The sequence below is a fragment of the Pristiophorus japonicus genome, chromosome 5, assembly GCF_044704955.1.
Source record: "Pristiophorus japonicus isolate sPriJap1 chromosome 5, sPriJap1.hap1, whole genome shotgun sequence".
Classification (NCBI taxonomy): domain Eukaryota; kingdom Metazoa; phylum Chordata; class Chondrichthyes; family Pristiophoridae; genus Pristiophorus; species Pristiophorus japonicus.
This window is the reverse complement of record NC_091981.1, coordinates 7,097,419-7,119,494: the sequence shown is the minus strand read 5'-3', so window position 1 is coordinate 7,119,494 and position 22,076 is coordinate 7,097,419. Positions and strand designations below refer to the sequence as shown.

At 48.7% G+C, this 22,076-nt stretch overlaps 1 protein-coding gene across 1 annotated transcript in view; it reads left to right on the top strand.

The window, feature by feature from the left end:
- Positions 1-22,076, top strand: part of LOC139263734 (cadherin-20-like) — a 66,575-nt gene that overhangs the window by 7,127 nt on the left and 37,372 nt on the right. The window contains exons 4-6 of the mRNA XM_070879766.1: positions 425-592; positions 9,804-9,991; positions 18,425-18,678. Coding sequence (XP_070735867.1) covers positions 425-592; positions 9,804-9,991; positions 18,425-18,678 — 610 coding nt within the window. The remainder of the gene's footprint in view (positions 1-424; positions 593-9,803; positions 9,992-18,424; positions 18,679-22,076) is intronic.

Below are 22,076 nucleotides of genomic sequence, written 5' to 3'. Positions count from 1 at the left end.
CCTTTCATTACTGCAGAGTTTGCAACTTGAGACCTTCGCTCTATGCGGGCAGTGCTAAACGGTCCAGTGTGTAGCGCTGCGGCCCGCTCCCAGCCTGTCCTTCCCACCAGCAATTGGCACGCAAAATAACTGGTCGCTGTGCAATTTCCGCCCCAAAAACTCTAAACGGGGACGGGTTTTCTGAACCGGGTTTGCCTGGGGTCACGGGACCACATCCGGAGACGTTCCCCGGAAAACGGGGGCGGACAGTCAGCCTATCCTGAGATAAAATTAACCTAGTCTTTGTGTAATGTGCGTCGCTGCTAATCTTGGGTTTGTGTTGAAACCGATTCTGACAGTAGTATTGGTGCCCCCTGCTGATTGCTTCTCAAAAATGCACTGTTACCGGGGCTGCAGTTCAGAATAAATCCTCTTATTTCCGCAGGTATCATCAGGACAGCTTTATCAAACATGGACCGAGAGGTTAAGGATGGATACCAAGTGGTCGTGCAAGCTAAGGACATGGGCGGGCAAATGGGGGGATTGTCGGGGACAACAACTGTGAACATCACTCTCACCGACGTCAACGACAATCCTCCCAGATTCCCACAAAGTGAGTACCTGTGTCAATGCATCGATTGGTTCAGGGGCTTATTGTTAAGAATGTGCAGCACAGAAACAGGCCATTCGGCCCACCGCCCCGTGCCGGTGTTTATGCTCCACACCAACCTCCTCCCACCCCCACTTCATCCAACCCTGTCAACACGTCCCTCTATTCCTTTCTCCCTCATGTGTTTATCCAGCCTCCCCTCACATCTTCTTCAGTGATTGAATGCTGTCCAATGTCAATCAGTTATCTCAAACAGCCTAGCCGTTGCGATCTTCCCTCTGGCAGTTCTTAAAGAACAAAGAAGGAAAGACTTGCATTTATATAGCACCTTTCACAATGTTCCAAAGCGCTTTACAGCCAATGAAGTACTTTTTGGAAGAATAACAGCTGGAAGGAAGCTGTGTGGCTCAGTGGGCAGCACCCTCGCCTCTGAGTCAGGAAAATTGTAGGTTCAAGTCCCACTCAACAAAACTTGAGCAGAAAAAGCTGACACTCCAGTGCAGTACTGAGGGAGTGCCACACTGTCGAAGGTGTCATTGTTCTGAAGTGTAGTCACTGTTGTAATGTGGGAAACATGGCAGCCAATTTGCAGACAGCAAGCTCCCACACAGAGCAATATGATAACGACCAGATACTCTGTTTTTTTGTTACATTGACTGAGGGATAAATATTGGCTCCACCCTGCTCTTCTTCGAAATAGTGCCATGGGATCTTTTATATCCACCTGAAAGAGCAGAAGGGGCCTCAGTTTAACATCTCATCTGAAAGACAGCACCTCCGACAGTCTAGCGCTCCTTCAGTACTGCCCTCCGACAGTGCGGCGCTCCCTCAGTACTGTCCCTCCACCAGTGCAGCACTCCCTCAGTACTGCCCCTCCGACAGTGCGGCACTCCCTCAGTACTGCCCCTCCGACAATGCGGCGCTCCCTCAGTACTGCCCCTCCGACAGTGCAGCGCTCTCTCAGTACTGCCCCTCCGACAGTGCAGCGCTCCCTCAGTACTGCCCTTCCGACAGTGCGGCACTCCCTCAGCACTGCACTGGGAGTGTCAGCCTAGGTTTATGTGCTCAAGTCCCTGGAGTGGGACCTCAACCAGCTGAATTTCCTACTTAGAAACGCATCGTCTTTCTATCCATTCTACGATGTTACAGTCCGATAAAGGCCCTGTATAAATACGAGTTGTTGTTGCTGAGGTGGATGTTAACAATCCCACGGCATTATTGAGAGTAGATTGACTTTCCTTCCTGAATTAACAGGATTGAAAAGAGATTAACCGGTCTCATGGAGGCAGAATGACTGCTACATTTGTAAAGAAGACAACACCAAAGTGTAAATGGTGTAAACCACTTCGTGCTAAAAATTCGTTACCGCCCGGTTTGAGGCGGTGACACCGCATGTCCGCTAACGTTAGCGCCACGCGATGTTTACCGCCTCCAACCGGGATATTGGGTTTTAGCGCCCCCAGGAGGGGAGAGGAGCTCTAAGGGAAGTGTTCCCCACCCCTCTCGAGGCACTGACCCCGATTCCTGAGGCACTATCGCGGGAGCGCTGCTGAAGTCCCGGCGCCAGGAAACGGACATCCCAGTGCCGAAAGGGGAGGTCGGCCGGACTACCCGAAATGTTACAGAGAATGCAAGGGGAGATTAGCAACAGTGTTGAACACCTAAGAGAGATACAATGGTACAAATAAATTCCACTTTAACCGCCCGCCTGCCCACCCGTTGAAATATCGCCGTGGCAGCATCTCCGTGACGCCTGCTTCCGATGTCGGGATTAGCGTCGGGCGCTACGGCAGGAGAAAGCAGTCAAGTTCGCGATCACGGCGCTATGGGGGGGGTGCGTTGCACACCCGGTGACGTCACCCAGTGGGCGGGGCTAGAGTACACAGCGCTAACTGTTAGCACCGCCGCTAAACCTGCACTGAAGGCGGCGGGAGGTGCTGGTGCAGCGCACGGTCGGTAAGGGCTCAGCGGGTCCATTAGCGCCCCGACCGGGTGCTAACAACTGGCGCTAACCAACTGAATTTCTCGCTCAGATGTAAGTCTTCAACGCGAAAGGTGATATGTAAACACAGGGACATGGGACTGCATTCAACATATATCACCAGACTATATTTCTTCTGAAGTCAGTCTTACAAAGGTTATTTGATCCAGTTCCAATTTATTCACACTGACATTATGTATTAGTTCTGAAGGGCAAACGTGCAAAGGCTCGTTAATCCATTACCGAGTTACTCAGTGGACGGACCTTTGCGTGCGTTGGGGATGAAAAGGCTCTGGCTTTTGAGCCCAGTATCAGACCAGCAGGAACCCCAGCAGTGTGCGAGATCGCGGGGAAAGAGGGGGAGGGGGGGAGGCGTCGGTCATTCTGATAACCCTGGCACATCTTGGGGAAGAACGTAAAGATCTCACAGAGGCTGCACATTCTGGTGTAGGGGGTGGAGAGATTGCTAGCTCCACCCCCACCCCCTCTTGGAATCATTCCACATTGTTGCGCAATGCCATCCCCTTCGCCCCTCCTAAAAAAAAAAAATCATCCTATGACAAAATGCCTTCAGGGATCAAGGCCACACCCCAAGTGGAGCCCACGGCAGCGAGTATACCTACGTTCAATGGGCATATCGGCCGCTGCTATTCCGCCAGGCTGAGCGAAAGGAAACTCCAACACGAGCAGCCCGCGTCCCCCAGCCACGCCCCCTTTTTAAAATTCGTTCGCGGGATGTGGACGTCACCAACAAGGCCGGCATTTATTGCCCATCCCTAATCGCCCTCGAGAAGGTGGTGGTGAGCCGCCTTCTTGAACCACTGCAGTTTTTCATAGCAGACAATTGAGTGAACTTGAGCAGGGATTTCAACACAAAAATCTAGGCTGATACTCCCAGTGCAGTGCTGCGGGAGTGTTGCACTGTCGGAGGGGCAGTACTGAGGGAGTGCTGCACTGTCGGAGAGGCAGTACTGAGGGAGCGCTGCACTGTCAGAGGGGCAGTGCTGAGGAAACGCCGCACTGTCAGAGGGGCAGTACTGAGTGAGTGCTGCCCTGTCAGAGGGGCAGTGCTGAGGGCGTGCCACACTGTCGGAGAGGCAGTACTGAGGGAGCGCTGCACTGTTGGAGGGGCAGTACTGAGGGCATGCCACACTGTCGGAGAGGCAGTACTGAGGGAGTGCTGCACTGTCAGAGGGGCAGTGCTGAGGGAGCGCCGCACTGTCGGAGGGGCAGTACTGAGGAAACGCCGCACTGTCAGAGGGGCAGTGCTGAGTGAGTGCTGCCCTGTCGGAGGGTCAGGACTGAGGGAGCGCTGCACTGTTGGAGGTGGCTTCTTTCGGATGAGACATTAAACCGAGGCCCCGTCTGCCGTCTCAGGTGGATGTAAATCCCATGGCCACTATTTCGAAGCAGAGCAGGGGAGTTATCCCCAGTGTCCAGGTTAATATTTATCCCTCAGTCAACATCACTAAGAACAGATTATCTGGTCATTATCATATTGCTGTTTGTGGGAGCTTGCTGTGTGCAAATTGGCTGCCGTGTTTCCCACATTACAACAGTGACTGCACTCAAAAAGTACTTCATTGGCTGTAAAGTGCTTTGAGACGTCCGGTGATCATGAAAGGTGCTATATAAATGCAAGTCTTTTTATCTTTCAAGTATCTGTGTTGATTAGCGATTAGGAAACCTTGGTCAGGTTTTCCAAACATTATGGCCCGATTGATATAACTTGCATCAATGTGCATTATTGTGTTAGGTGCAAGCAACACCATCACAATGAAACGCTACTCCGTTGTTTCAACATTCCATCGTCCTTCCAAATTTCAAAGATCTTTAAAAAAATAAGTGGCCAAGAGAAAAAGTGAACCAAGATGATTCCTTCACAGCTTCATGATGGTTTCCGAAGTAATTTATGAGGATGCTGCCTGGACTGGAGAATTTTAGCCATGAGGAGAGATTGGATAGGCTGGGGCTGTTTACTTTGGAGCAGAGGAGACTGAGTAGAGACCTGATTGAGGTGTATAAAATGATGAGGAGCTTAAATAGAGTGGATAGGACGGACCTGTTTCCCTTAGCAGAGGGATCAATAACCAGGAGGCATCGATTGAAAGCAATTTGTGGGAGGATTAGGGGGGATTTGAGGGGAACTTTTTTCACCCAGAGGGTGGTGGGGGTCTGGAACTCACTGCCTGAAAGGGTGATAGAGTCAGAAACCCTCACCACATTTAAAAAAAATACTTACATATGATTCACTAGGTTGATTCTGGGGATGAGGGGGTTGACTTATGAGGAAAGGTTGAGTAGGTTGGGCCTCTACTCATTGGAATTCAGAAGAATGAGAGGTGATCTTATCGAAACGTATAAGATAATGAGTGGGCTCGACAAGATGGATGCAGAGAGGATGTTTCCACTCATAGGGGAAACTAAAACTAGGGGACATAGTCTTAGAATAAGGGGCCGCCCATTTAAAACTGAGCTGAGGAGAAATTTTTTCTGAGTTGTAAATCTGTGGAATTCTCTGCCCCAGAGAGCTGTGGAGGCTGGGTCATTGAATATATTTAAGGTGGAGATAGACAGATTTTTGAGCGATAAGGGAGTAAAGGGTTATGGGGAGTGGGCAGGGAAGTGGAGCTGTGTCCATGATCATATCAGCCACAATCTTATTGAATGACGGAGCAGGCTCGAGGGGCAAGGTGGTCGACTCCTGCTCCTATTTCTTATGTTCTTATATGCACTAGAAGTTCTGTAACCTACAGGGCTACGGACCAAGAGCTGGAAAGTGGGATTAGGCTGGGTAACTCTTTTTTGGGCCGAGTGACCTCCTGCTGTGCGTTAAATTTCTAGGCTTCTACGATGTGGAGAAGGCACTGGCCAGGGGCTGTGAGGGCCAAGCCTCTTCTCCCATTGACTCCCAATAATTGAGAGATATTTCATTGGCCACACAGCTTGCACTCTCCACAATGGGAGCCAATTAAATGGTGAAGGGTGAAAGTGTTCCCCTGGCAGTGACCACACACTGATCATTTCTGGAGTGGGCTGAATACCAGCAACTGAGCGACGTAATGTTCCTGTTGTAATCAGCACTGATCGAAGCACTGACCACACTCGACCAGCTCCGCTGGGCGGGTCACATTGTCCACATGCCCGACTCGACACTCCTAAAGCAAGCGCTCTACTCGGAACTCCTTCACGGCAAATGAGCCCCAGGTGGGCAGAGGAAACGTTACAGGGACACCCTCAAAGCCTCCCTGATAAAGTGCAACATCCCCACCGACACCTGGGAGTCCCTGGCCAAAGACCGCCCTAAGTGGAGGAAGTGCATCCGGGATGGCGCTGAGCACCTCGAGTCTCGTCGCCGAGAGCATGCAGAAATCAAGTGCAGGCAGCGGAAGGAGCGTGCGGCAAACCTGTCCCACCCTCCCTTTCCTTCAACCACTGTCTGTCCCACCTGTGACAGAGACTGTAATTCCTGTATTGGACTGTTCAGTCACCTGAGAACTCACTTTTAGAGTGGAAGCAAGTCTTCCTCGACTCCAAGGGACTGCCTACGATGATGATGAATGAGCCTAAATGAGATGCTAATTACAATGCTGCAGCTTTAACACAGCTGGCCGTAATCTGCCCTCTTCATCATTCAGCTTAACACCACTTGGCACCGATGTAAGAATCATATTGAATATTAATTTTTATTTACATTTCAATTGTACGCAACTTTCCAACTCTGAGCACAAGAGAGTTTAACTTCCGAACATTAGACTCTTTTTAGAAACAAGAAAATACCCTTGGCTCTACAAAGAAAGAAAGATTTGCATTTCTATAGCGCCTTTCACGACCACCGGACGTCCCAAAGCACTTTACAGCCAATGAAATACTTTTTGAAGTGCAGTCACTGTTTTAATGTGGGAAATGTGGCAGCCAATATGCGCACAGCAAGCTCCCACAAACAGCAACGTGATAATGACCAGATTTTCTGTTTTTTGTGATTTTGATTGAGGGATAAATATTGGCCTCAGGGGATAACTCCCCTGCTCTTATTCAAAATAGTGCCATAGGATATTTTACGTCCACCTGAGAGAGCAGACTGGATCTTGGTTCAATGTCTCATTCGAACGACGGCCCCTCCATCGGTGCGGCGCTCCCTCAGTACTGCACTGGGAGCGTCAGCCTAGATTTTTGTGCTCTAGTCCCTGGAGTGGAACTTGAACCCACAACCTCTGACCCACAACCTTGCAATTGACCTTTGATCCCGCCTACCTGCCTCTCACTCTGTCAAGGATATTTAATCACAGATTTTTTTATAAATTAATGCTGAGGATTTGGGCGTCGCTGACAAGGCCGGCATTTATTGCCCATCCCTAGTTGCCGTGAGAAGGTGGTGGTGAGCCGCCTTCTTGAACCGCTGAAGGTTGTAGTGGTACTTAAGAGTGAGCAACAACAGTTTGCATTTATAGGCGCCACACAAAAGGTTACTGCACAAGATAAAAGTTCACGGGGTTGGGGTAATATATTAGCATGGACAGAGGATTGGCTAACTAACAGAGAACAGAGAGTCGGGATAAATGGTTCATTCTCTGGTTGGCAACCAGTAACTAGAGGGGTGCCTCAGGGATCAGTGCTGGGACCCCAACTATTAACAATCTATATTAATGACTTGGAAGAAGGGACTGAGTGTAACGTAGCCAAGTTTGCTGACGATACAAAGATGGGAGGAAAAGCAATGTGTGAGGAGGACAGAAAAAATCTGCAAAAGGACATAGACAGGCTAAGTGAGTGGGCAAACATTTGGCAGATGGAGTATAATGTTGGAAAGTGTGAGGTCATGCACTTTGGCAGAAAAAAATCAAAGAGCAAGTTATTATTTAAATTGAGAAAGATTGCAAAGTGCCGCAGTACAGCGGGACCTGGGAGTACTTGTGCATGAAACACAAAAGGATAGTATGCAGGTACAGCAAGTGATCAGGAAGGCTGATGGAATCTTGGCCTTTATTGCAAAGGGGATGGAGTATAAAAGCAGGGAAGTCTTGCTATAGCTACATAAGGTATCGGTGAGCCCACACCTGAAATACTGCGTGCAATTTTGGTTTCCATATTTACAAAAGGATATACTTACTTTGGAGGCAGTTCGGAGAAGGTTCACTAGGTTGATTCCGGAGATGAGGGGGTTGACTTATGAGGAAAGATTGAGTAGGTTGGGCCTCTACACATTGCAATTCCGAAGAATGGGAGGTGATCTTATCGAAATGTATAAGATTATGAGGGGGCTTGACAAGGTGGATGCAGAGAGGATATTTCCACTGATGGGAGAGACTAGAACTAGGGGGCATGATCTTAGAATAAGGGGCCGCCCATTTAAAACTGAGATGAGGAGGAATTTCTTCTCTCGGAGGGTTGTAAATCTGTGAAATTCGCTGCCTCAGAGAGCTGTGGAAGCTGGGACATTGAATATATTTAAGACAGAAATAGACAGTTTCTTAAACGATAAGGGGATAAGGGGTTATGGGGAGCGGGCAGGGAAGTGGAGCTGAGTCCATGATCAGATCAGCCATGATCGTATTAAATGGCGGAGAATGGCTCGAGGGGCCGTATGGTCTACTCCTATTCCTATTTCTCACATTCTTATGTTCTTATATAGTGCCTTTAACGTAGTAAAACAAATAATTTGACACTGAGCCACGTGATGAGATATTAGGACAGGTGACCAAAAGCTTGGTCAAAGAGGGTAGGTTTTAAGGAGCGTCTTAAAGGAGGAAAGAGAGACGGAGGGGTTTAGGGAAGGAATTCCAGAGCTTGGGGGTCTACACAGCACATTTTTATTAATTCGCGGCATGTGGATGTCGCTGGCAAGGCCAGCATTTATTGCCCATCCCTAATTGCTTTCGAGAAGGAGGTGGTGAGCTGCCTTATACAACTGAGTGGCTCACTAGGCCATTTCACAGAGCAGTTATGAGTCAACCACTTTGCTGTGGGTCTGGAGTCACATATCGGCCAGACTGGGTAAGGGCGGCAGATTTCCTAAGTGAACCAGTTGTGTTTTTATGGATAATCCACCAGTTCCATGGCCACCATTCCTGATACCAGCTTTTTATTTAATTAATTGAATTTTTTATTTTAATTCCCCGAGCTGCCATGGTGGGATTTGAACTCACAGTCCGCCGGATCATTAGCCCAGACCTCTGGATTACCGGTCCAGTAACATAAGCATTATGCTATCATAATCCGTGAAGCGTAGCTGCCAATGCTGGAGTGATTAAAACAATTTCTCCTCACTATATATTAGCAGCAGTAAAATAATACCACGCCAGCAAAGGAAAGGAATTATTTGGAGAATTATGTGTTTTGTTCATCTTTAGATGCCCTAAAAAAGGAGATAATTTCAGAATGGGATGAAATTAGAGTTTCTTTCCAGTGCCACTAGGGGGCAGCCTGCTGCCGTTGCTCACTGTTGACGTCCAACCTCTAGTTTCTTCAAATTAGCTCTCAACGTTCACATAAATGTTGGCTTTCTGGTACTTGGGAGAGGGACAAAAGTTCAATAACATAGTTCATTATTCAGTGGCAATTTCTCAGGGCCCATTACATAAGAACATAAGGAATAGGAGCAGGAGTAGGCCATACAGCCCCTCGAGCCTGCTCCGCCATTCAATAAGATCAGGGCTGATCCGATCATGGACTCAGGTCCACTTCCCTGCCCGCTCCCCATAACCCCTTCATTTAAGAAACTGTCTATTTCTGTCTTAAATTTATACAATATCCCGGCTTCCACAGCTCTCTGAGGCAGCGAATTCCACAGATTTACAACCTTCTGAGAGAAGAAATTCCTCCTCATCTCAGTTTTAAATGGGCGGCCCCTTATTCTAAGATCATGCCCCCTAGTTCTAGTCTCCCCCATCAGTGGAAACATCCTCTCTGCATCCACCTTGTCGAGCCCCCCTCATAATCTTACACGTTTCGATAAGATCACCTCTCGTTCTTCTGAATTCCAATGAGTAGAGGCCCAACCTCCTCAAACTTTCCTCATAAGTCAACCCCCTCATCCCCTGAATCAACCTAGTAAGTTCAATGAGAACTTCCTTTTAAAGTGAGTAATCCAAATTGCAGACGCAAATTGTTTCGTCACGCGTTAAGCGTGGCGCAGGGCGGTGGCAGGATTGTAAAGTTTGACGGTTGTCTGTTTAAATTGCAAACCTTTCTCAGTAATAGTGTACGTGTGTGTGTGTGTTTTCCCCCGCTCAGAACTCTACCAGATGAGCGTGTTGGAGTCGGCCATGGTAGGCTCTGCCGTGGGCAGGATTCTGGCTCAAGACGCAGACGAGGGTTCGAACGCCGAGCTCAGTTACAGCTTCATCGATGGCGAGGGGATGAACATGTTCGACATTGTCACAGACAAAAGCAACCAAGTTGGGGTCATCACCTTGAAGGAGGTAGGACGAGCACTTCTGGATGAGCAGAAACTTTCTCCAATCGAATATTGGGAAGACCATTGTTTTCGGTCCCCGCCACAAACTCCGTTCCCTCTCCACCGACTCCATCCCTCTCCCCATCTTCTGTCTGAGGCTGAACCAGACTGTTCGCAATCTTTGGTGTCATATTTGAGCCCAGAAATGAGCTTCCGACCACATGTCCGCAGCATAACCAAGACCGCCTGTTTCCACCTCCGTAACATCGCCCGTCTCCGCTCCCTTGCCTCAGCTCATCCGCTGCTGAAGCCCTCATCCATGCCTTTGTTACCTCTGCACTTGACTATTCCAATGCACTCCTGGCCGGCCTCCCTCATTCTACCCAACATAAACTTGAGGTGATCCAAAACTCGGCTGCCCGTGTCCTAACTCGCACCAAGTTCCACTCACCCATCACCCCCTGTGCTCGCTGACCTACATTGGCTTCCGGTTAAGCAACGCCTCAATTTCAAAATTCTCATCCTTGTTTTCAAATTCCTCCATGACCCTCGCCCCTCCCTAGCTCTGTAATCTCCTCCAGCCCCACAACCCCCAGAGATGTCTGCGCTCCTCTAATTCTGGCCTCTTGAGCATCCCTGATTATAATCGCTCCACCATCGGTGGCCGCGCCTTCTGTTGCCGGGGCCCCAAGCTCTGGAACTTCCTGCCTAAACCTCTCCGCCTCTCTACCTCCCTTTCCTCCTTCAAGACGTTTCTTAAAACCAACCTCTTTGACCAGGCTTTTGGTCACCTGCCCTAATTTCTACTTAAGTGGCTCGGTGTTCATTTTTTTTAAATACTCCTGTGAATCGCCTTGGGATGTTTCACCATGCTAAAGGCGCTATATAAATACAAGTTGTTGTTGTTGAGGTAAGAACATTCCGGAGTGGAACTTTGGTAATGCACAACGTAGTGGCAGAATGTGGACTTCTGACCTGCTGCACCATGGTCCGACAGAATACTGTCGGCGATCCACTTCTCTGGCTTTCTGATCTCACCTTGCTGTCAGCAGGAGATCCAACAACTTGCACTCATCATCATCATAGGCAGTCCCTCGGGCTCATAAGAACATAGAAAATAGGAGCAGGAGTAGGCCATACTGCCCTTCGAGCATGCACCACCATTCAATAAGACCATGGCTGATCTGATCATGGACTCAGCTCCACTTCCCCGCCCGCTCCCCATAACCCTTTACTCCCTTATCGCCCAAAAATCTGTCTATCTCCGCCTTAAATATATTCAATGACCCAGCCTCCACAGCTCTCTGGGGCAGATAATTCCACAGATTTACAACCCTCTGAGAGAAGAAATTCCTCCTCATCTCCGTTTTAAATGGGCGGCCCCTTATTCTGAAACTATGCTCCCGAGTTCTAGTCTCCCCTATGAGTGGAAACATCCTCTCTGCATCCACCTTGTCGAGCCCCCTCATTATCTTATATGTTTCAATAAGATCACCTCTCATTCTTCTGAACTCCAATGAGTATAGTCCCAATCTACTCAACCTATCCTCATAAGTCAACCCCTTCATCTCAGGAATCAACCGAGTGAACCTTCTCTGAAATGCCTCCAATTCAGGTATATCCTTCCTTAAATATGGAGACTAAAATTGTACGCAGTACTCCAGGTGTGATCTCACCAATACCCTGTACAGTTGTATAACGCTTTTATACGTTAGGATGACTTGCTTCCACATTAAAATGAGAACTCAAGTAATTGATGAGCTCATTTTAAACGATGAAGATGCCTGTGCATGGATTTTTTTAACGTGGGGTGACCGTTGCACACCAGCCACCACACGAGCTTGACAGAGCTCGGTCTTGGTCCAGGGGTAAGGGGATCCAAGACGACTGGAGACCAGGCTCCACCGCATGTGCTAATACACACACACACAGAGTCAAACATACTCCTACTTTCCTCCTTCCCACAGGACCTCTCTCTACGTGGAATTCACAGTATGCAATGTGAGCCTCATCACCTCACAGCCTCGCTATTGGCCCGTGCTGCGCCTTCCCTTGGTCTTGTCCACGCTGCTCCACCTCTGGGCTCCAGCCCCTTTGTCCCTCCATGCCTCGTCCGTCCACTCCTCGCCTGTCCCTACCTCCGCTCCCCTCTGCTTCCGATCTCTGGTCCTCGCCGGTCCCAACCTCCTTACCTCGCCTGTCCCTCCCTCTCCCCCTCCGCTCCTGCAGCTTCCGATCTCCGGACCTCGCCGGTCTTAACCTCCAGACGTCGCCCGTCCTGACCTCCGGAATTTGTATTCACCCCTGTGCTCACTGACTTACATTGGCTCCCAGTCCGGCCACGCCTCGATTTCAAAATTCTCGTCCTTGTTTACAAACCCCTCTATGGCCTCCTCACCCCTCCCTATCTCTGTAATCTCCTCCAGTCCCACAACCCCCTCCCCCCGCCAAGATCTCTGCGCTCTTCCAATTCTGGCCTCTGGCGCATCTCCGATTTTAATCGCTCGGCCATTGGCGACCGTGCCTTCTGTTGCCTGGGCCCCAAGCTCTGGAACTCCCTCCCTAAACCTCTCTACCTCTCCTCCTTTAAGACACTAAGACCAAGCTTTTGGTTATCTACCCTAATATCTCCTTATGTGGCTCGGTGTCAAATTTTGTTTGATAACGCTCGTGTGAAACGCCTTGGGACGTGTTACTGCGTTAAAGAGGCTATATAAACGTAAGCTGTTGTAGTTTATAGATTACCTTTGATGGAGTAAAACGTCTCAAGGTGCATCACAGGAGCATTCGGGCCCATATCCTAACTCGCACCGAGTCCCGCTCACCCATCACCCCCTGTGTTCGCGGCCCCGTGTCCTAACTCGCACCAAGTCCCACTCACCTATCACCCCCTGTGTTCACTAACCTACATTGGCTCCTGGTTAAGCAAACCTCCCTCTTTGACCAAGCTTTTTGGTCATCTGCCGTAATATGTGGCTCGGTGTCAATTTTTTGTTGTTGTTGTCTTATACCACTCCCGTGAAGCACCTTGCGGTGTTTCACGACATTAAAGGTGCTATATAAATACAAGCTGTTGTTGGAGCAGCTGAAGGCACGGCCGCCAATGGCGGAGCGATTAAAATCGGGGAGGCGCGAGAGGTCGGAATTGGAGGAGCGTAGAAATGTCGGAGGGTTGTGGACAATGTTCCTACCGTCTGCCGATCCCACACATCCCGTGAACGGCTTTCCGAACGTGATGTTCTGTGCCTGAATAAGAACAAAAGAAATAGGAACATGGGTCAGCCATACGGCCCCTCGAGCCTGCTCCGCCATTTAATTCGATCATGGCTGATCCGATCATGGACTCGGGTCCACTTCCCCCCCGCTCCCCATAACCCCTTATCCCTTATTAGTTAAGAAACTGTCTATCTCTGTCTTAAATTTATTTAATGTCCCAGCTTCCACAGCTCTCTGAGGCACCGAATTCCACAGATTTACAACCGTCTGAGAGAAGAAATTTCTCCTCTGTGTTTTGAATGGACGGCCCCTTATTCGAAGATTTTGCCCCCTACTTCTAGTCTTCCCCCATCAGTGGAAACATCCTCTCTGCATCCACCTTGTCAAGCTCCCTCATAATCTTATACGTTTCGATAAGATCACCTCTCATTTTTCTGAATTCCAATGAGTAGAGGCACAACCTCCTCAATCTTTCCTCATAAATCAACCCCCTCATCCCCGGGATCAACCGAGTGAACCTTCTCTGAACTGCCTCCAAAGCAAGTATATCCTTTCGTAAATATGGAAACCAAAACTGCACGCAGTACTCCAGGTGTGGCCTCACCAATATCCTGTATAACCGAAGCAAGACTTCCCTGCTTTTATACTCCATCCCCTTTGCAATAAAGGCCAAGTATCCCATTGGCCTTCCTGATCACTTGCTGTACCTGCATACTATCCTTTTGTATTTCATGCACAAGTACCCCCAGGTCCCGCTGTACTGCGGCACTTTGCAGTCTCTCTCCATTTAAATAATAACTTGCTCTTTGATTTTATTTCCACCAAAGTGCATGACCTCACACTTTCCAACATTATGCTCCATCTGCCAAATTTTTGCCCACTCACTTGGCCTGTCTATGTCCTTTTGCAGATTTTTTCTGTCCTCCTCACACATTGCTTTTCCTCCCATCTTTGTACTATATTGGCAGGCACCTCTCTCTTTTCCGTGAAATGATGCCTGGAAAAGGAAGAGCTAATTAGAGGGAGATTGTCTTCCAAAAGGAACGTTAAGACTCTTTTGGCATCCTGATAATTGCTTGAGAGGAACATAGATATAACGAGCGTAACCACTTAGCACTGCTTTGCCTCTTTGTACTAGTCTGTCCAATTAGAGTTAAATACACATTGATTCTGCTGGGCAAACTTTAGACTAGTGGTTCATTAAAACATAATTCCATCAACGAGTTTATTTCTGCGATGCCGTAACACCAGGGCGCAGAGCATCACTTTAGAAATATTGGCTGGGTTTTTCCAGTATTGTGGAATCCCACTGCATCTTTGGGGTTTAAATCTTCCCTCCATCACCCATAGCAACACTGGCCAGGAACATATCTGTGCAAGTGATAGGAAATATATTATATATACTTCTTTGTAGCAGTTCTGTACAGCAGAGTGACTTGCTGGGCCATTTCAGAGGGCAGTTAAGAGTCAACCACATTGTCGTGGGTCTGGAGTCACATATAGGCCCAGACCGGGTAAGGGCGGCAGATTTCCTTCCCTAAAGGACATTAGTGAACCAGATGGGTTTTTACGACAATCCAGTAGTTTCATGATCACCATTACTGAAACTAGATTTCTTAGTTCCAGATTTATTTAATTAATTGAATTTAAATTCCCCAGCTGCCGTGGTGGGATTTGATCTCGAGTCTCTGGATTATTAGTTCAGGCTTCTCGATTACGAGTTCAGTAACATAACATAGGTTCCATGCTAGCAGATATAGAGGGCTTTAACATTTTCCATTGGGTAGCAGTGTGTGAACCTTGTAATGTTGGAAATACCAGCCTGTTATTTTCCAGTCGTTAATCTCTTCAAGGGAAGTAACTCTGCCCCACATGCAGGTTCTGATACAATTAACTTTCATCAGTTTGCAATGTACGTTGCACTGATTAGAAATGCTAATCACTGCTTATTTTTTGTACTGGAACTCCCTTTGTAAAGCGTCCTTATACACCAGTCATTGAAAGCAAACACGCAGGTGCAGCAAGCAGTTAGGAAGGCAAATGGTATGTTGGCCTTCATTGCAAGAGGATTTGAGTAAAGGAGCAAGGATGTCTTACTGCAGTTATACAGGGCCTTGGTGAGACCGCACCTGGAGTATTGTGAGCAGTTCTGGTCTCCTTACCTGACAAAGGATATACTTGTCACAGAGGGAGTGCAGCAAAGGTTCACCAGACTGATTCCTGGGATGGCAGGACTGTCTTATGAGGAGAGATTGGCTCGACTAGGCCTGTATTCACTAGAGTTTAGAAGAATGAGAGGGGATCTCATTGAAACGTATAAAATTCTGACGGGGTTGGACAGACTGGATGCGGGGAGGATGTTTCCCCGGGGCTGGGAAGTTTAGAATAAGGGGTCACAGTCTCAGGATACAGGGGAGGAAATTTAAGACCGAGATGAGGAGAAATTTCTTCACTCAGAGAGTGGTGAACCTGTGGAATTCTCTACCACAGAAGTCTGTGGAGGCCAAGTCACTGAATATATTTACGAGGGAGATCGACAGATTTCTGGACACAAAAGGCATCAAGGGATATGGGGAAAAAGCGGGAACATGGTGTTGAGATAGAGGATCAGCCATGATCATATTGAATGGCGGTGCAGGCTCGAGGGGCCGAATGGCCTACTACTGCTCCTATTGTCTATGTTTCTATGTTTATAACTTCCTTTATTAAGCTTTGAGACATCTGATGGTTGTAAAAGGCGCTATATAAATCCAAGACTTTCTTTATGACTCGTTCTTTATAAGAACATAAGAATCAGGAGCAGGAACAGGCCACACGGCCCCTCGAGCCTGCTCCGCCATTTAATGAGATCACGGCTGATCTTTGACCTCAACTCCACTTTCCCGCCCGATCCCCATATCCCTCGATTCCCTGAGAGTCCAAAAATCTAGCGATCTCAGCCTTGAATATACTCAACGACTCAGCATCCACAACCCTCTGGGGCAGAGAATTCCAAAGATTCACCACCCTCTGAGTGAAGAAATTCCTCCTCATCTCAGTTCTAAATGGCCGACCCCTTATCCTGAGACTGTGACCCCTGGTTCTAGACTCTCCAGCCCGGGGAAAACAACCTCTCAGCATCTACCCTGTCAATCCTCCTTAGAATTTTACATGTTTCAATGAGATCACCTCTCATTCTTCTAAACTCCAGAGAGTATCGGCCCAATCTGCTCAATCTCTCCTCATCGGACAACCCTCTCATCCCATTCTTGCTTAGGACCGAGAATTTCCTCAAGCCTTTTCCGTCGGCACTGCTGTGACCTTTTGGGGGAAAGCTCATTTCAGGCGACAGAGGCCGCGAAGAAATCAATGGAGACCCGCGGAGGATCTGGTCTTCTGCGTTCCGGCACAGCCGTCTTTCCAGAGCCATCCATGTTGAATGCGGGAGACCGGGAGATGTTTCCTGCACATTGTTAAGGCTTTTTGGAGGTAGTTCAGAGAAGGTTCACTCGGTTGATTCCGGAGATGAGGGGGCTGACTTATGAGGAAAGGTTGAGTAGGTTGGGCCTCTACTCATTGGAATTCAGAAGAATGAGAAGTGATCTTATCGAAACGCATAAGATTATGAGGGGGTTTGACAAGGTGGATGAAGAGAGGATGTTTCCACTGATGGGGGAGACTAGAACTAGAGGGCACAATCTTAGAATAAGGGGCCGCCCAATTAAAACAGAGATGAGGAGAAATTTCTTCTCTGAGTGTTGTAAATCTGTGGAATTTGCTGCCTCAGAGAGCTGTGGAAGCCGGGACATTGAATATATTTAAGACAGAAATAGACAGTTTCTTAACCAATAAGGGGATAAGGGGTTATGGGGAGCGGGCGGGGAAGTGGAGCTGAGTCCATGATCGGATCAGCCATGATTGTATTAAATGGTGGAGCAGGCTCGAGGGGCAGTATGGCCTACTCCTGCTCCTATTTCTTATGTTCTTATGTTTTCCTTATTTATTTCATCTGAAGCTCTCATAATAGATTAGGTTTAATTTGAGTGTGTGACCACTTCTGGGCAGCTCACGTTAGGCAGGATGTCAAGGCCTTGGCGAGGGTGCGGAGGAGATTTACGAAAATGGTTCCAGGGAATGATGGACTTCCGTTATGTGGAGAGGCTGGAGAAAATGGGATTGTTCTCCTTCAAACAGAGAAGGTCAAGGGAAGTTTTAATAGAGGGGCTCAAAATCGTGAGGGGTTTTGATAGAGTAAATAAGGAGAGACTGTTTCCAGTGCCTTGAGGATCGGTAACCAGAGGACACAGATTTAAGGCACTTCACAAAGAAAGCAGAGAGGGAGACGATCATTTTATTTTTTACGCAGCAAGTTGTTGTGATCTGGAACGCGCTGCCTGAAAGGTCGGTGGGAGCAGATTTAATAGTAACTTTCAAACGGGGGAATCGGATAAATACTTGTAAAGGAAACATTTGCAGGACTACGGGGAAAGAGCAGGGGGAGTGGGATTAATTGGAGAGCTCAATCAAAGATGGGCTGAATGACCATCTCCTGTGCTGTGTGACTCTTGCTACAATTGTACAGGGCCCTGGTGAGACCACACCTGGAGTACTGAGCACAGTTTCGGTCTCCTTATTTAAGACAGGATATACTTGCCTTGGAGGCGGTACAACGAGGGTTCACCAGACTGATCCCTGGGGTGAGAGGGTTGTCTTATGAGGAGAGATTGAGTAGATTGGGCTGATACTCTCTGGAGTTTAGAAGAATGAGAGGTGATCTCATAGAAACATTCAAGGTCCTGAGGGGGATTGAGGGGGTAGATGCAGGGAGGATGTTTCCCCCGGGCTGGAGAGTCGAGAGCCAGGGGTCACAGTCTCAGGATAAGGGGTCGGCCATTTAGGACTGAGATGAGGAGGAATTTCTTCACTCAGAGGGTGGTGAATTTTTGGAATTCTCTGCCCCGGAGGGCTGTGGATGCTGAGTCTCTGAATATATTCAAGACTGAGATTGATAAACTTTTGGAATCTAGGGGAATCCAAGGATAAGGGATTGACCTCTAGACTTGACTATTCCAACGCACTCCTGGCTGGCCCACATTCAAGGGATATGGGGATCAGGCGAGAAAATGGTCAAAGGTCAGCCGCGATCTCGTTGAATGGCGGAGCAGGCTCGAGGGCCCGTGTGGCCTGCTCCTGCTCCTGATCCTTATGTTCTTATGACGCCAGTCAATAAATTCCTGACGCATAATTATTTATCCCTCTGCAGCCGCTGGATTTTGAAAGCAGAGGCAGCTACATGTTGACAGTGGAGGGCACCAATACCCATCTGGACCTGCGCTTCCTGAACTCCGGCCCATTCCGGGATACGGCCAGGGTGCGCCTGTCCGTCGAGGACGTGGACGAGCCGCCGCGGTTCGAGGCCGCCTCCTACCTGGTGGAGGTGTACGAAGACGTAGGCATCGGTGCCACCATCCAGACGGTTTCGGCCAAAGACCCGGATGCGGCCAACAACTCGATCAGGTAGGAAATAACTTTGGCAACAGCCTCCGTACCCGAAAAAGAAGGACTTGCATTTATGTAGCGCCCTTCACGACAACCGGACGTCAATGAAGTACTTTTTGGAGTGTAGTCACTGTTGTAATGTGGGAAATGCAGCAGCCAATTTGCACACAGCAAGCTCCCACACACAGCAATATGATAATGACCAGATTATCTGTTTTTTAGTGATGTTGACTGAGGGATAAATATTGGCCCCAGGACACCGGGGATAACTCCCCTGCTCTTCTTCGGAATAGTGCCATAGGATCTTTTACCTGAGAGAGCAGAGGGGGCCTCGGTTTAACAACTCAACCGAAAGACAACACCTCCGTCAGTGCGGCACTCCCTCAGTACTGCCCCTCCGACAGTGCGGCGCTCCCTCAGCACTGACCCTCCGACAGTGCGACGCTCCCTCAGCACTGCCCCTCCGACAGTGCGGCGTTCCCTCAGCACTGCCTCTCCGACAGTGCGGCGCTCCCTCAGCACTGCCCCTCCGACAGTGCGGCGCTCGCTCAGCACTGCCCCTCCGACAGTGCAGCGCTCCCTCAGCACTGCCCCTCCGACAGTGCGGCGCTCCCTCGGCACTGCCCCTCCGACAGTGCGGCGCTCCCTCAGCACTGCCCCTCCGACAGTGCGGCACTCCCTCAGCACTGCCCCTCCGACAGTGCAGCACTCCCTCAGTACTGCACTGGAAGTGTCAGTCGAGATTTTGTGCTCAAGTCCCAGGAGTGGGACTTGAACCCACAACCTTCTGACTCAGAGGCGAGAGTGCTGCCCACTGAGCCACAGCTGACACAGTATCCTAACCCTAAAGACTTAAAAAGTCTCACCTCATGAAGGGCACCGCTGAATCAACACTACTATCCCAACTGCTAGAATTCCTCCAATAACTGGTCCACTGACCCTTGGTGTCCCTCGATAGCTGTTTAAGTACCACAAATGCAATGTATAAGTCACAACGTGGGGTAGGTTTTATAGCCTGGTTGTGCAATTTATGAGCGAGCGCATGTCTCATTTTTCTGGCTTGCGGGACAGTTTAAAAGTCATTTGTTTGATCAATGCACGGTTGCATATAGTCTAACTCAGATTATTCATGGTCCCCGGGATGAGAGGGTTGTCCTATGAGGAGAGATTGAGTAGATTGGGCCGATACTCTCTGGAGTTTAGAAGAATGAGCGGTGATCTCATTGAAACACACAAGATTCTGAGGGGGATTGACAGGGTAGATGCTGAGAGGATGTTTCCTCCCGGGCTGGAGAGTCTAGAACCAGGGGTCACAGTCTCAGGATAAGGGATCGGCCATTTAGGACTGAGATGAGGAGGAATTTCTTCACTCAGAGGGTGGTGAATCTTTGGAATTGTCTACCTCAGAGGGCTGTGGGGGTTCAGTCGTTGAGTATATTCAAGGCTGAGATCGATAGATTTTTGAAGTCTAGGCAAATCAAGGGATATGGGGATTGGGCGGGAAAGTGGAGTTGAGGTTAAAGATCATAGCAAATAGGAGCAGGAGTAGACCATTCGGCCCTTCGAATCTGCACCACCATTCAATATGATCGTGGCTGATCCTCTATCTCAACACCATATTCCTGCTGTCTCCCCATACCCCTTGATACCTTTTGTGTCAAGAAGTCTATCTATCTCCTTCTTAAATATATTCAGCCTTCTGTGATAGAGAATTCCACAGGTTCACCACCCTCTGAGTGAAGAAATTTCTCCTCATTTCGGTCCTAAATTTCCTACCCCGTATCCTGAGACTGTGACCCCTTGTTCTAGACTTCCCAGCCCGGGGAAACATCCTCCCTGCATCCAGTCTGTCCAACCCCGTCATAATTGTATACATTTCAAAATCAGCCACAATCTGATTGAATGGCGGAGCAGACTCGAGGGAGCGTGTGGCCGATTCCTGCTCCTATTTCCTATGTTTGTACGATGTGAACCAGTTCCCTCTGCCATATTTTTGACACATCTCCAGGTCTTTCATAATTTATAATGCACGGATATACTAGCTGCAGTTTAATTCCTCCCTCTATTTACTCCCATGCTGTAGAGCACTGAATAGTGTGTGAACAGTGATATACTGCAACATCCCTATCAGTGCCCTGTAATCACTCCCTAGGGCCTGTGTCTGAAACACAAAAGCATCTGGCAATCGGCCAACGCATTCCTCTCGAGGTAACCTGCTCCAGATTGAGCCTTTTGTTGTGTGTTGTGTGTGTTTTTGTTTCAGTCTTCCGTGTCCTTGTGAATTAATTTAACACAAATATAGACAGGTCCCACTTATCATTCTTTACATCCCCAACCCAACACGAGAAATGTAACTGGTCAGCAAGTCAAGACGCTGCTATAATATGGGGCGAGAAATTTGTTACCGCCCACTTTGAGGCGGTGATGGCGTCGGGGCGCTACCCTTAACGCCGGGCGATGTCTACCGCCTCAAAGTGGGATATTCGGTTGTATCATGGAAACATAGAAACATAGAAAATAGGTGCAGGAGCAGGCCATTCGGCCCTTTGAGCCTGCACCACCATTCAATATGATCATGGCTGATCATGCAACTTCAGTACCCCATTCCTGCTTTCTCTCCATACCCCTTGATCCCTTTAGCCATAAGGGCCACATCTAACTCCCTTTCGAATATATCTAATAAACTGGCCTCAACAACTTTCTGTGGTAGAGAATTCCACAGGTTCAAAACTCGCTGAGTGAAGACGTTTCTCCTCATCTCAGTCCTAAATGGCTTACCCCTTACCCTTAGACTGTGACCCCTTGGTTCTGGACTTCCCCAACATCGGGAACACTCTTCCTGCATCTAACCTGTCCAATCCCGTCAGAATTTTATATGCTTCTAAATTCCAGTGAATATAAGTCTAGTTGATCCAGTCTTTCTTCATATGTCAGTCCTGCCATCCCGGGATTCAGTCTGGTGAACCTTCGCTGCACTCCCTCAATAGCAAGAATGTCCTTCCTCAGAGTAGGAGACCAAAACTGCACACAATATTCAAGGTGTGGACGCTAAGGGAAGCGCTCCACACTGCTCCTCGGGCGCTAATGGAGTGATAGCGCAGAAGGCCGAATCAATTCTTTGCCAGCAGGATGACGCCTGATGAAAAAATTCAATAAACCTCACCCACACATTCCCAAAAAAGGGTAAATTTAGCAAACGCGGGGACTACAGGGGAGGGGCGTGGCGCGGTTGGCGATGTCACCCAGTGGGCGGAGCTAGCGAGCGCAGCGCAAACTGTCAGCGCCACCGTTAAACCATCACTGAAGGTCGCGGCAGGCACTGACAGTGCGGCATTCGAGCGGGAGGTATTTAGTGCCCCTCTCTGGCGCTAAACAGCCTAATTTCTCGCCCCTATGTTTTACTTTCTATAAAGAAG